This window comes from Lolium perenne, chromosome 7 (assembly GCF_019359855.2).
Source record: "Lolium perenne isolate Kyuss_39 chromosome 7, Kyuss_2.0, whole genome shotgun sequence".
Classification (NCBI taxonomy): domain Eukaryota; kingdom Viridiplantae; phylum Streptophyta; class Magnoliopsida; order Poales; family Poaceae; genus Lolium; species Lolium perenne.
This window is the reverse complement of record NC_067250.2, coordinates 5,808,569-5,823,549: the sequence shown is the minus strand read 5'-3', so window position 1 is coordinate 5,823,549 and position 14,981 is coordinate 5,808,569. Positions and strand designations below refer to the sequence as shown.

Here is a 14,981-nt window from a genome sequence, read left to right as displayed (position 1 = left end):
CGTTGACATAACTAGCACCACTCTCCGGGTTCTTCGGCTTATGCCACTCTTGAATGCTGATCGGTACATGGTCCCTAACAATAACTCCGGATTGACTTGTAAATTTGCGGCAAAACTCCTTGGGCTGCACTGGTTCACCATTATCCTTGAATGCCGTGAGGGCTAACCTGCCCTCGCCCTTTAGCACCCGCGTCGGGCCTCGTTTTGTTCTAACAGACTTGCTCGATGATCCAGAAGGCTAAAAGAAAAAATTATTCGTTAATAAGTGCAATACAAATAAATGAATGTATCTAGGGATGAACACAGACTAATTGATACATAGATATACACCTCGCCGGAGTTTGTGATGGACACTTCATTGTCTTTTCTAACTTGTTCAGACTCAAGTCCCTTGCCAAAATCATTCAGAAAGTCTTGGTACTCGTTGTCATCTCCATCGCCGGGTTCCGGACCACGGGCACTCTCATAGATCAATCTCTGCACCGCTTCTTCCCCCTTCTCATCTCGGACGAAGGTGCCGTCCTCCATACCTCAATGTCACTGCAAAATGAAGAAAGCAATTAATAGCATAATCATGTGAAATACAAACACATATGCCCGCCTTTTGAAATGAATATGCCAAACAAAAACACAAGCATGCCCTTAAGAAATCTTGCAGTTCATTTGCAGAGACAAAATCAACTTCGAAATTCACTGCTCAAATAATGTAGAATGGATGCGTTTTGGCAATATATGAACATTATGGGCGGCGCCGTGGTGCGGGACACGCCCGCGGGCGTCGTCGCCGACAAGGGCGAGCGCGCGCGGTTCCGCTCCGACGCGCTCCCCTTCGCGCACATGGCGGAGCAGCTCAACCAATCGCTGCTCTCCCTGCCGCCGGGCACCAAGATCCCGTCCGGCCCCTTCAACGCCATGTTCGACTACCGCGGCTGCTGGCAGCGGGACGCCGCCGCCACGCGCGCGCTCTGCTTCGACACCCGCCTCGTCGCTCCCACTCCTCTGCGCGCTCTGCTTAGTCACAGAGCCAGGTTAGAGTGAGACACACGGAGAGCATAGCAGTAGTGATGGCTCCCACTCCTCTGCTCGCTGCAGCAGCACTGATGGCGGTGGCGGTGGCGAGCTGGTCACTTGCTGCGGCGGAGCAAGAGGGTGCCGGCAACCTGAGGCAGCCGCCGGTGGCGCAGGGCCTGTCGTTCGACTTCTACAGACGGAGCTGTCCGAGAGCGGAGACCATCGTGCGGGACTACGTCAAGGACGCTGTCCGCAAGGACGTCGGCATCGCAGCCGGACTACTCCGCCTCCACTTCCACGACTGCTTCGTGCAGGGCTGCGACGCCTCGGTCCTCCTCGACGGGTCAGCCACCGGTCCCGGCGAGCAGCAGGCGCCGCCGAACCTCACGCTGCGCCCATCCGCCTTCGCCGCCATCAACGCCATCCGCGACCGCCTCGAGCGGGAGTGCCGGGGCGCCGTCGTCTCCTGCTCCGACATCCTCGCGCTCACCGCGCGCGACTCCGTGGTCTCCACCGGCGGGCCCTCCTACCGCGTGCCGCTCGGCCGCCGCGACAGCCCGCGCTTCGCCACCGTGCAAGACGTGCTCGCAGGCCTCCCCGCGCCCACCGCCACCGTGCCGTCCCTCCCTCGCCGTGCTCCGCAACATCAACCTCGACGCCACCGACCTCGTCGCGCTCTCGGACATCCACCGCCTGCATGCTCGTCGCCGAGCTCTTCCGCCGCATTTCCTCGAACACCTCGCGCGCGTGCGTGAGGGGAGGCCGGCGGCGACCGCGGCGCGGCAGGCGACGCGCGCGCGGGCTCCTCCCGGCGAGGCGCGCGGCGGCCAGGGAGGCGAGGCGAGGGAGGCGAGGCGAGGAGGGAGGGGAGGGTGTGCTCACCTCGGTGAGGGCGACGGCTGCGGGGAGAGGTGGAGCGGCGCGGGCGACGCGGCGACGATGGCGGCGGCTTCGGTGAGGGCGACGGCGGCGGCTACAGCGAGGGCGACGGCGACGGCGATGGCGACGGCGGCCGCTACGGCGACGGCGATGACGGAGTCGGCGTCGGCGACGGGGAGCGGCGTCTGCGAGGTCTCTGGCGCGCGGAAGAAGAAGAAATTTGGGGGAAATTGCCCCGCGCTAAGTCCTAAACAGGGGGATCGACCTTTGGTACCGGTTGGTGCCACCAACCGGTACGAAAGGTCTTTCGTACCGGTTGGTGGCACCAACCGGTACCAAATGTTTTTTTTTTGTTTTTTTTATGTTATCTTTTCTTTTGCTGTTTCTTTTCTATTTATTTTTTTTCTTTTCTGTTTCTTTTTTACTTTTCTGTTTCTTTTTACTTTTCTGTTTCTGTTTCTTTTATTTTCTATTTCTTTTCTTTTTATTATTTTCTATTGCTTTTATATTTTTTTTCTATTTCTTTTCTTTCCTTTTCTTTTCTCTTTCTTTTTTTCTTTTCTGTTTCTTTTTTTACTTTTCTGTTTCTTTTTAGTTTTCTGTTTCTTTTTCTTTTATTTTCTATTTTTTTCTTTTTATTATTTTCTATTACTTTTCTTTTTCTTTTCTATTTCTTTTCTTTTCTTTCCTTTTCTTTTCTATTTCTTTTTTCTTTTCTGTTTCTTTTTTACTTTTCTGTTTCTTTTTACTTTTCTGTTTATTTTTCTTTTATTTTCTATTTCTTTACTCCCGCCACGACATCGTCCGTGCGGGAAAATTTCCCGCCACGACGCCGCGCGAGAAACTTTCCCGCCACGACGCTGCGCGCGGGATCCTTTTTTATATTTCTTTTCTATTTCTTTTCTATATCCTTTTTTCTATTTCTTTTCTATATATTATCTATTTCTATTCTTTACTCCCGCCACGACGCCGTCCGCGCGGGAAACTTTCCCGCCACGTACGACGGAAAAAGGCGGGAAAGAAAGGGCGGGAATAAAATTTTATTACGATTGAACTCGAATTAAAAGTACATAGCTTAACTGAAAATTAAAGATACATGGCCAAATTCTACTGTTGGAGTCATTCAGTCATACTCGTGCCTAGCCCTGTAGTAGTCGCCACTGTAGTCGTCGTAGTCGCCGTCATCATCGTCGCTGGCATCGGGGTCGCGGTACTCGAACATCGGCGGGTGAGCACGCGTGGGCTGGGACTGAGGGTAGCGCAGGCGGGGGCCACGGTAGGCCATGACGCCCTGGAGAGTCCGGCCGCGCCACCACAGCCGCCGGCCGGCCTCGTTGAAGTTCGAAGGAGGCGGACCGCCCTCCTCATGCCTGGAAAGCGCCCTCTCACGCCGATTGATGAAGAAGCTTTCCCAAGTCGGGCTGTAGTCGGGATGCCACTGGGGATTCCTCCGCTGCTCTGGCGTGAGCTCGAAGTAGTAGTGGTTCGTGATGGCCATCTCGCGCGCCACACCTAGAGGGACTGGAGGGACCGGTACGCCTCCGACGCTTAGCAACCAGCCGGTCGGGACGCGGTAGCCCGACGGGCAGGGGTAGTTCGAGGCGCAAAGCGCCTCCGCCTCCCGGGGGGTTAGAGATGCGATGGAAGCCATGGGAGAGAATGATGAGGTTTGCAGATATGAGTCTAGATGTGATATGTAAATGGTGGCCAAGCCTACATATATATAGTGAAAAAATGGCGGGAAGACAAAGGCGGGAACCGGTGGAAAGCGTGAGAAGAAAATAGGCGGGAAGACAGAGGCAAACCTTTAGTACCGGTTGGTGGGTGCAACCGGTACTAAAGCTGTCGGCAGGATAAGGACGCCCTGCTCGATGAGATAAAGTATGTAGCGCACGACGCCCTATCGGTGGGATAAGGACGCGTGGGTAACCTTTAGTACCGGTTGGTGGGTGCAACCGGTACTAAAGCTGTCGGCAGGATAAAGACGCCCTACTCGATGAGATAAAGTATGTAGCGCACGACGCCCTGTCGGTGGGATAAGGACGCGTGGGTAACCTTTAGTACCGGTTCGTGTCTGCAACCGGTACTAAAGCTGTCGGCAGGATAAGGACGCCCTGCTCGATGAGATAAAGTATGTAGCGCACGACGCCCTGTCGGTGGGATAAGGACGCGTGGGTAACCTTTAGTACCGGTTGGTGGGTGCAATCGGTACTAAACCTGTCGGCAGGATAAGGACGCCCTGCTCGATGAGATAAAGTATGTAGCGCACGACGCCCTGTCGGTGGGATAAGGACGCGTGGGTAACCTTTAGTACCGGTTCGTGTCTGCAACTGGTACTAAAGCTGTCGGCAGGATAACTGCTCGATGAGATAAAGTATGTAGCGCACGACGCCCTGTCGGTGGGATAAGGACGCGTGGGTAACCTTTAGTACCGGTTGGTGGGTGCAACCGGTACTAAAGCTGTCGGCAGGATAAGGACGCTCTGCCTATAAAAGGAGCATCGATACACCATGGGAAGCAGCTCAACAAGCCAACATGGATGGAGAGTTTCATCACCATGGATGGAGGAAAGGGTTGGGAAATCTCCCGTGGCGGAACTTGTCGAAGATGCCCTTGGTGCACACGCCCTATGGCATCTTCGGAAGTTCCGCCTCGGAAAAATTTCCCTGCAAGCCCGTGGAAGACTCCATCTCCTCTAACAATGTTGGGGAAAGGGTTGGGAAATCTCCCGTGGCGGAACTTGTCGAAGATGCCCTTGGTGCACACGCCATATGGCATCTTCGGAAGTTCCGCCTCGGAATTTTTTTCCTGCAAGCCCGTGGAAGACTCCATCTCCTCTAACAATGTTGCGGAAAGGGTTGGGAAATCTCCCGTGGCGGAACTTCTCGAATATGCCCTTGGTGCACATGCCCTATATATGGCATATTCGGAAGTTCCGCCTCGGAAAAATTTCCCTGCAAGCCCGTGACTTAACTAGTAAAACAAGCCAACCATCTCCATTGTTAATATCTTACATACAGTAACATCATTACACAAAAGTGATTTCCATATTGAGATACACAAGTTATGATCCCTATATGTAGCTAGCTAGTCTTCTGAGTTTCTTCGCCCGTTTCCCTTTCTTCTTACTGCGACGCAACCATGGACAATCTTCATTGTTTAAGATGATACTTGGGTCAATTTTTACCTTGAAGGGTGGAATATCGTCAAACTTATTATAATCTTCTGACATGTCTGTCTTGTCCTCTACTCCCACGATGTTTCTTTTTCCTGAAAGAACTATGTGCCGCTTTGGCTCATCGTATGATGTGTCCTCTTGCCTTTCTTTTCTTTTTTTCGGTTTGCTAGACATATCCTTCACATAAAAAACCTGAGCCACTTCACTGGCTAGGACGAATGGTTCGGTGTCGTACCCTAGATTCTTGAAATCCACTGTAGTCATTCCGTACTGCGGGTCTACCTGTACCCCGTCTTTCAGGTTGAACCATTTACACTGGAACAAAGGGACCTTGAAATTAGGTCCATAGTCAAGTTCCCATATCTCCTCTATGTACCCATAATATGTGACCTTGTTCCCATTGCCATCTTCTGCATCAAAGCGGACACCACTGTTTTGGTTGGTGCTCTTTTTGTCTTGGGCGAAAGTGTAAAATGTGTTCCCATTAATCTCGTACCCTTGAAAAGTCGATATAGTAGAAGATGGTTGCTTGGCCAACAAGTACAGCTGCTCGTCATCGGTGACATTCATGAGACGTGTTTGCAACCAACCGCCGAAAGTCTTCATGTGTTCTCCATCAATCCAATCTTCACGTTGCTCCGGGTATTTAGAGCGTAAGATCTCCTTGTGTTCCTCTTTGTACGGAGCCACCAAGATGGAATTATGTAGAACTGTGTAGTGTGCTTGAGTGAAAGAATGTCCGTCCATACACGTTGCTAATTTCTTTCCTAGCGTGCCTTTTCCACGCAGTCTCCCCTCATAGCGCGATTCAGGAACACCGACCGGCTTAAGGTCAGGAATAAAGTCAACACAAAACTCAATGACCTCCTCTGTTCCATAGCCCTTGGAGATGCTTCCTTCTGGCCTAGCACGGTTATGAACGTACTTCTTTAAGACTCCCATGAATCTCTCAAAGGGGAACATGTTGTGTAGAAATACAGGACCGAGAACGCCAATCTCTTCGACCAGGTGAACTAGGAGATGTGTCATAATATTGAAGAAGGATGGTGGGAACACCAACTCGAAGCTGACTAGACATTGGACCACATCCTTCTGTAGATTTTGTAGAGTAAGTGGATTGATCACCTTCTGAGAAATTGCATTGAGGAACGCACATAGCTTCACAATGGGTACTCGAACATTTTCCGGCAGAAGCCCCCTCAATGCAACCGGAAGTAATTGTGTCATAATCACGTGGCAGTCATGAGACTTTAGGTTTTGAAACTTTTTCTCCGACATGTTTATTATTCCCTTTATATTCGACGAGAAGCCAGACGGGACCTTGATGCTACTCAGGACTTCAAAAAAGATCTCCTTCTCCTCTTTGGTAAGAGCATAGCTGGCAGGACCTTGATACTTCTCTGGATTTAGGTTGTTTCCTTCGTGGATACTTTGCTGGTCCTGCCGTGCATCCGGTGTATCTTTTGTCTTCCCATACACGCCCAAGAAGTTTAGCAGGTTCACGCAAAGATTTTTCGTCACGTGCATCACGTCGATTGCAGAGTGAACCTCTAAGAATTTCCAGTAGGGTAGCTCCCAAAATATCGACTTCTTCTTCCACATGGGTACGTGTCCGTCAACATCATGCGGAACAGATTGTCCGCCGGGACCCTTTCCAAAGATCACTTTTAAATCCTTGACCATATCATATATAACTTCCCCATTAGGGCGGGTAGGCTTCGTTCGGTTATCTGCCTCACCTCCGAAATGCTTTCCTCTCTTTCTTACGTGATGTTGTTTTGGAAGAAATCGACGATGCCCCAGGTACACATTCTTGTTTCCCAAATAATTACTATCAGTCTCACCTAAACAGTGTGTGCATGCATTGTATCCCTTGTTTGACTGCCCTGAAATGTTACCAAGAGCAGGGCAATCATTGATGGTTACAAATAACAACGCTCGTAGGTTAAATTCCTTTTGTTCGTGCTCATCCCACACAGGTACACCTTCGTCACGCCACAACTCTAAAAGTTCTTCAACCAATGGCCTCAGGTACACATCAATGTCGTTGCCGGGTTGCTTCGGCCCCTGGATGAGCACCGGCATCATAATGAACTTCCGCTTCATGCACAACCAAGGAGGAAGGTTATAGATACATAGAGTCACCGGCCAGTGCTATGGACTGAGCTCTGCTCCCCGAAAGGATTAAAGCCATCTGTACTTAGACCAAATCTTAAGTTCCTTGCGTCATCTGAAAATGACTTGAACTCTCTGTCGATTTTTCTCCACTGCGATCCGTCAGCGGGGTGTCTCAGCATCACATCTTTCTTACGGTCCTCTTTGTGCCATCGCAACAACTTGGCATGCTCTTTGTTCTGGAACAAACGTTTCAACCGTGGTATTATAGGAGCATACCACATCACCTTCACAGGAACCCTCTTCCCGGGGTGGACTCACCCTCAACATCGTCAGGGTCATCTCGCCTGATCTTATACCTCAATGCACTACATACCGGGCATGCATTCAAATTCTCGTACTCCCGCGGTAGAGGATGCAGTCATTGATGCATGCATGTATCTTCTGCACCTCTAATCCTAGAGGGCAGACAACCTTCTTTGCTTCGTACGTGCTAGAGGGCAACACGTTCTCCCACTGGAAGCATCTTCTTTATTATTTTCAGCAACTTTTCAAATCCCTTGTTAGAAGTACCAGTCTCTGCCTTCCACTGCAGCAATTCCAGCGTGGTACCCAGCTTTTTCTGACCATTTTCGCAATTTGGGTACAACAGTTTGTTGTGATCCTCTAACATTTTCTCCAACTTCAACCTCTCCTTTTCATTTCCGCAGTTCATCTTCGCATCAAGAATGGCCCGACCCAAATCGTCATCCGGGTCATCAAAAATCGGCTCATCGAAAATGGGCTCTTCTTCAGCTTCGTCTTCCCCCATTCTACTACCACCGTCTTCAGTGAATAAGGGATAGTTGTCACTATCCTCTTCTTCTTCGTTGTCTTCCAATATAACCCCTCTTTCTCCGTGCTTGGTCCAACAATTATAGCTGGGCATGAAACCATTCTCCAGCAGGTGGACGTGAAGGGTCTTCGAGGTAGAGTAATCCTTCATATTCTTACAGGAACTACATGGACAATACATGAAACCATTCGACCGCCTGTTTGCCTCAGCCACGTTGAGAAAATAATGCATGCCAGTAATGAACTCGGGATGGCACCGGTCACCGTACATCCATTGTCGACTCATCTGCATTTTATATGTATATCAAAAATCATTAAAATCACAACATCATGGATATATGAGTGACCAACTTAATTAATATTCAAGTTCATCACATAAAACTAATTGTTTTTTATAAAAGAAGAGGGGCTCACCGAGGTGGTACCGTGCCGGCTAGGGGACGACGCTGGCGATCGACAGCGGTAAGGACGGGGATGATACTAATTAAAACCTACAAAACATACCATAATTTCAGCTCAAATTGCATATAAAAAAATAAAATCACTAACTTAGGCATTTCATCGAACACCTTGCTTGCACTACAAAAATAGTACGAGTTAAAACTACCAAAGAACTGAGCTAAATTAGGAACGCCGGAAGGAAGGATGATATTGCTAACCCTTGGATAGATGTATGCCGTTAATCTTGTTAAAATGGTGGAGAAAAATAAAGATTATTGGAGTGTGAGAGGTGGAGAAAAATTTAGAGTGTGAGGAAGAAGAGAAAAATGAGAGCCAGGGGGCTCGGGAAGGGATCTGGGCGATTTGATATAGCTGGGTACCCTTTGGTACCGGTTCGTGTTACGAACCGGTACCAAAGGTCCAGCCCGGGCCCCACCACGCGTCTGAATTTTGGCCGAAGACCTTTCGTACCGGTTCCTAACACGAACCGGTACGAAAGCTCCTCACGAACCGGTACCAAATCTCCTCGCCCGCCAGAGCCCTTGAACCGGTGCAGATGACCCCATTGGTACCGGTTCGTAAGGGAACCGGTACCAATGGCTTAGATGGATGAGAGGTTTTCTACTAGTGTCAACATATAATAAGCTACTAGCAGCGGAGACTCGCTTAAATCTGAACCCATCTTCGTCGGGTGGGGCTAAGGCGTTTGCTGGAAGAAGCTGTGACGACTACATGTGCCACCAAAAGTGCATGCATTCTAGTGGAGGGTGATTGAGAACTTCATCCCATGTCGCCAGAACTTAAAACAAAGGCACATGGATTGGCTTGGTATTTGCAAGACGTGTGGAGCACCTGAAGAAATTACCTTCCACACCCTATTTGACTATACATGTGGTTAACTATTCTGGAAGGGGATTAAAGGGTTGGGTATCAAGATCACTTCATTGCACCCTATGTCTTGGCCTACAGATCTCATTGAAGGAAAATTAGTAAAGGAGGAACAATCCCTCATGTGTGATTTTATGTGGGGTTTGGGCGGTATGGACTGAAAGAAATGTTGTATGTCATGGTGAGAGAGGCCGCCCGATTGTTACGTCCGTGCATTGGGCACTAGAAACAACAGTAGACCTCCAACAAGCGGGCAAAGAGAAGAAGCGCCGTGATACCAAACCACATGGAGGATGGATCCCACCAAGGTTGGATATTATCAAGATCAATGTAGACGCTAGTTTCAATAGTAATGCTGGTGATGGCTTTATTGGCCTAATTATGAGAGATCACTTGTGAATGCTTATTAAAGCCCAAGCATTCTGGTTTGAAAGGGCTTCGAGCCTTCTTGTCGTGGAAGCCGAAGCAGTACGAGTTGGGGTTCAATTGGCCATGGATATGGGCATCCGAAAGGTGATCTGATCGTGGAGAGTGATGCACTAGAAGTGACAAATGCTTGGAATGAAGCTGAAACTGGAAGATCGAATTATCTCGACCATTTATCGTGAGGTTAAGGAGCTTAGCGGGTTTTCACTAGCTTTTAATTTGTTGCATGTAAACAGGTTAGCCAACATGGCAGCTCACGCGTGTGCTCAGAGAGTTAGTTTAGAGAGAAAGCGGTGCTTGTGGATTAATTTCACTCCACCATTTTTAGCTAGTATCCTTTGTAAGGATTGTAATACCGCTGGTTGATTTTATGTATAAAGTTCTGGTCCGCAAAAAAAAAGTCAGACAGTTAGAGCTTTAAAAATTTCTTAGGCGACCAAGGATTATCAAATTTGGATAGTAGTTTTTTTAATGGAATTCGGATAGTAGTTTAGGATTCCTGAGACATATCTTTATTATCGATGGGGTACACACTTTCATAGAGTAGCAGTCGCAAAAAGTTACGACACAGATTTATCGTGCAGAAACAGCAAATTATTCAAGTGATCAATAATCCCAGAAAATAAACTAAGTCACCAAATGCGACATAAAATAGACTAGGGATGGCCTTGGAACAATAGCGATGCACACGCAGTCCGCGTAGCATGGATGTTATTTTGCGGTACTATCAAGAGTCAAGACACGCAGCATTACTGACGTGGCCTTAATTTATTCTACTCGGCTGCACGTAGGTCGCCCAGCTCACCGGCGCGGACCCAGATGGTGCTGAGTTTACTGAGGAAGTGGCACACGGCTACCTCCCCTGGGCTGACGCTGTGCAGCTTGAAGAACGGGTTCTCCGGGCTCCACTGCGAGGTGTCGAGGTGGCACACGGCCAGCGCCTCCATCGCCGGCGCCGCGCCGTCCTGGCTCTCCAGCGTCACCATGTACGCCGCGGTGGGGTTGGATGTGTGGCAGTAGAACACCGCGTACGGGTACGTCAGGTCGTGGCAGGTCACCACCTCCAGCGACGTCGAGAGCCTCCGCGCCGCCGTCACGTTGTGCCTTGCCCGCAGCGCCGACGTGTCGGCGACCTCCAGGGGCATGTCGGCGGAGAACGCCAGGACGTCGCGCGTCCCCAGGAGCGACGCCGTGAGCTCGGCGAGGGACTCAATGGAGGTGGCGCAGCCTGCTTTCTGGCCTGGGAGCGGCCGTGGATGCTCGCAGGTGTCGAGCGTCCACCGCATCTCTCCGGCTATCGCGAGGGACGCCGGCGCGAACATGGCGACGATGTCGGGGAAGCGCTTAGCGGAGAACGGGATGGAGTTGGCGACGTGACGGGGAAGAAGAGCCGGCAGGGAGCTGGTCGGCGGGATGGTCGGGGTCATCACCGTCCCTGGCCGCAGCATGTCGTGGAAGAAGAAAACATCTGCAATCCTTCTGCTGCGGTGGCCGTGAGTGTGGACATGGACATGCCCTCCCCCAGCTGTAACTGCGACACAGAGACGCTGTGAGCACACGAACATTGTGTACCTTTGTCGAATTCATGTATTTTAGAGTTTACACAGAATTTTAAAGACCACCTTTCTCTCCTTCTGACGCCGATATCTTATTTAGACCAGCTTCATCTTCTTGCCCTCCATATGACACCGATATTTCCTTTACGCCCTCTTCACCTTTTATCCCATAGGAAGCTGATATATTCTTTAGGTCCTCTTCACCGTCTGACCCGTATGACACTGATATCTCCTTCAGATCCTCTTCAAGTTTGGACCCGTATGTTGCAAAAAATCCATTTAGATTTTCTTCATTTCGCGGTCTTGCTGCTAAGATCTTCTCTAAATCGACCACCGAAGCTTTCTTCGAATCTTGTCCACCTTCTGACCCATATGAGACGAAGATTTCCTTCACACCCGCTTCTAGTTTTGACCCATATGATACTGATATTTCTTTAAGATTTTCTTCACTTCGTGGTCTTGCTGCTAGGATCTTTTTTAAGTCTTCCGCGTAAACTTTCTTTGAATCTTGTTTACCTTCTAATATCATGTCATTCTTTAGGTCCTTTATATTACCTTCAGACGCATAGGACACAAATATTTTCTTGAAGTCATCTCCAGCTTGTGATGCAGCATAAACATTCTTGGAGTTCTTTATAGACTTGACGTTACTGGAACCTACAATTTGGTATTTTGTTGTCATTCATATGAGCGATTGATACAATGAAAGACAAACAAACTTACATTTTTAAGTGCATGCCAAATGATTAACGTGGGTGTGTACATGAGATAATCATCACAACTGAATTACAACCAAAAAGACAACCATCACAAGTACAAAATAACACAAGCATAATTAGCCCACACCCATATATATAATGCATGGTACTGTCCGAGTTACTAAACCTAGTCATCGTTCTAAATGCTAAATATATGGTTTATATGTGTGCATATGGTTTTCATCAACAATAGCAGGTTTTACAATTCCTTAACAGATTAGTAACTCTATTACGTGGGTGTTAAGGGGGGAGATTAACCTGCATGATGGTTCAGTAGGTCAAGTATGGCTGGTGGCATAGTTGTTCGGGGAAGTAATGTTTGCCAATAGTCCATTGTAGTCTCGGAATTCGCATGGCTTGTGCTTCCTCGTCCAGCAACCTACACGCACCATCGTACAAAATATCGAAATTAATTTCACAAGGGTCCGTGCTTTGTCTGCCCTAAATAAAGTAAAATTACATTTTCTTGTGCAAACTTCATAACTTTAATTAAATCTAACAAAACTAATATGCTAATATATATAATAAAAATTAATCTAATATATAACACTAAATTAGTCGTGTACATCTCGAACTTCAAAAATATTGTCTAACTAAAAATGAAGCTAGAGCATGGGAATGGAGTGAGCTAGTATACTGCTACACATATCTAATCATAATCGTTAGAAAAACGAGACTAAATGATAAGTAAATATTTACGTGTATGACGAACAAAATGGTTAGTCTTTGACTCTGGGTAATATGAAACATTAAACAGAATCTAGAGTACCTATTTAATTTGAGATAAGGAAACATTGTAGAGTGCGCACTTATTCCGAAACTCAAGAGGAACGACACCAAAGATGGTAACAATATTTGGGCTCACCAGGATAAGCGAGATGAGTAGCACCAGGACGTCCATGTTGTGCGTTGTAGTTGCCCTTTGGTGTGATGATACTGCCTATTTATAGACCCAAACGGGGCTAGGCTAATCGTGCGAGCCACTGTAAGAAAAAAGGCCCAAGAGCATGGTCAATTCAGGTAAACAGGCAGCATCTGCCAACAGTTTCCTTTCAGTGAACAATAGTATAGTACACTATTACAATAATACCAAGATCCAACGTTGAATACCGCGCGGAACCGCCGACAGGCACCTAACAAAAATTCAAGGCCTTGAACTTCCATTGGTGCAGCACCTGCCACAGCTTATTCAAGCAATACAGTGTTACCATATAAGGCAAGGCTCGGGGACCATGTACTGTTATCTCCATCATGTACAGTTATCTCCATCCACCATAAACGCAGAATTTATTAGGGATGGTTCCTTGAAAAATGCATTTCGGTCATACTACATATGAACCCATTACGTGAAAAGACAAATTAAAATTTTCAAAAATATGAAATAAAATTTCCCATGTATATCTAGACATTTTATGTTGGCACACAAATTTTCGGAAGAAAGTAGCACTTTTTGTGTCCCATGTAAAAAAGACAAATTTTGATGCTTCAACATCACTATTCACTGAACATTTGTTTATCTTTTTTACACAAGCAACGCAAAATGTTCGTTTTCCCCGAAAACTTGTGTGAGAACATAGAATGCCCATATGTACACGTGAAATCTTATTTTCAATTTTATTGATATTTTTTAGATGTAATATTTATGCATTTTCAATAATAGGTTCATATGCACCTATGAGCCAAAACACCACCTCCTGGTTCCTTGTGTTTGCATCCAAAAATGACACGAGAGAGACTAACCATACATAGGGTGAGGTGGTTAGCTCGAGTTGGAGGTTACCATAACCCATTGTCAAATCTCATCTCACGCTCATTTGCGGCTCATAGCTTTTTCAATTAGACTATGTCCTAGGTGTTAGTGTCCATAGATGTCGTTTTAAAAATGACACAATGGAGGAGCACAACGAATATCACAAGCTTACTGAAAAACCAAACTAAAGCTTAAAGCACAATGGAATATTGGATAACCCTCTGCGAGAAGATCAAGATATACTTTTTTACGAAAGGCAGCCTAGCTGCCTTCATTGCCATTACATAGGAGTTGAGTACAAGACAGGTAGAAAACTGACCCGGAGTACATAAGCCGAGCAGAAGAGAAAGACTAAACAAAATCAAACAAGAGTCTGAAGAAGAGAAATTAAAACAAAAAAGAACAAAAGCAAGAGAAATGTCGCTAGCACAAGCCTCGCTGGTCTGGTTCAAGTGGTCTATATATCGACCAGGGTTAGCACATATCGACGCCCTGGATTGTACCTCTGTCAAAATCTTTTGGAACAAACTCAGGCGGCGATGTCGCAGTGTGGTTGAAAATTTGCTCATTGCGTTGCACCAAACTAGTCGCACTATAGATCGCCTCATCTTCAGCTTCAATTTGTCCAAGCTTCCTGATGGAAAGGTCAGCAATTCAGTGAGAGTGTCGCTGGCATCCGGCCTGAGTGCATTTGGGACACGGACACTGTCTAAGATAAGCACCCAGACCTGCTGCGCATGTGTGAATACCGCGAGAATGTTGGCCCAGCCCCAATATACCACCGAGTACAGCCCGACGGTGCTCGACGATGAAGATGATTTGACAAGATACAAACACGTTCACCGATACTTCCTCCGCGATGTACACAGACGAGTTGCTTCCGTCTATGCACGTAACCACCTAGCACCTAATCACTTGATCGATCAATGGTAGCTAGCACCTAATCGCTTGATCGATCAATGAGAAAATGAGAAAATGGAGCTGGGGAGCGCTTTCTGTTAATCTGAAAAAAAACCGCAACATCAATACACATCGGTGATGGTTTTCTAGTACTACTCGGAGATGTATACGGAACAAGTACACGATAATGTGCCGCACCGACCGGGCTTATGTTGATTGCTAACAATCATCTTCCTAAACACGAT

General features: G+C 47.6%; 1 protein-coding gene and 1 pseudogene across 2 annotated transcripts; one reads left to right on the top strand and one right to left on the bottom strand.

Annotated features, from left to right (window-relative positions):
• Positions 1 to 1,064: 1,064 nt before the first annotated feature.
• On the top strand, positions 1,065 to 9,954 carry LOC127316293 (cationic peroxidase SPC4-like; annotated as a pseudogene).
• A 390-nt stretch (positions 9,955 to 10,344) lies between these two features.
• Positions 10,345 to 13,089, bottom strand: LOC127311600 (uncharacterized). 2 transcript variants are annotated; one of them, XM_051342043.1, is made up of 4 exons: positions 12,952 to 13,089; positions 12,345 to 12,465; positions 11,395 to 11,985; positions 10,345 to 11,303 (listed from the first exon to the last, which is right to left on the bottom strand). In XM_051342043.1, the coding sequence occupies exons 1-4, from the start codon at positions 12,985 to 12,987 to the stop codon at positions 10,546 to 10,548; spliced, it is 1,506 nt and encodes a 501-aa protein (XP_051198003.1). In that variant the 5' UTR covers positions 12,988 to 13,089; the 3' UTR covers positions 10,345 to 10,545. The 2 variants fall into 2 exon arrangements, with proteins under 2 accessions (XP_051198003.1, XP_051198004.1); XM_051342044.1 differs by having other exon boundaries at positions 10,345 to 11,297.
• Positions 13,090 to 14,981: the final 1,892 nt, after the last annotated feature.

Coding starts and splice junctions, on each gene's coding strand:
- LOC127311600 (XM_051342043.1), bottom strand. CDS start 12,987: ATGGACGTCCTGGTGCTACTCATCTCGCTTATCCTG. Junction 11,986..12,344: donor CCTACTGAACCATCATGCAG/GTTAATCTCCCC, acceptor ACCAAATTGTAG/GTTCCAGTAACGTCAAGTCT. Junction 11,304..11,394: donor GGCGTCAGAAGGAGAGAAAG/GTGGTCTTTAAA, acceptor TCTGTGTCGCAG/TTACAGCTGGGGGAGGGCAT.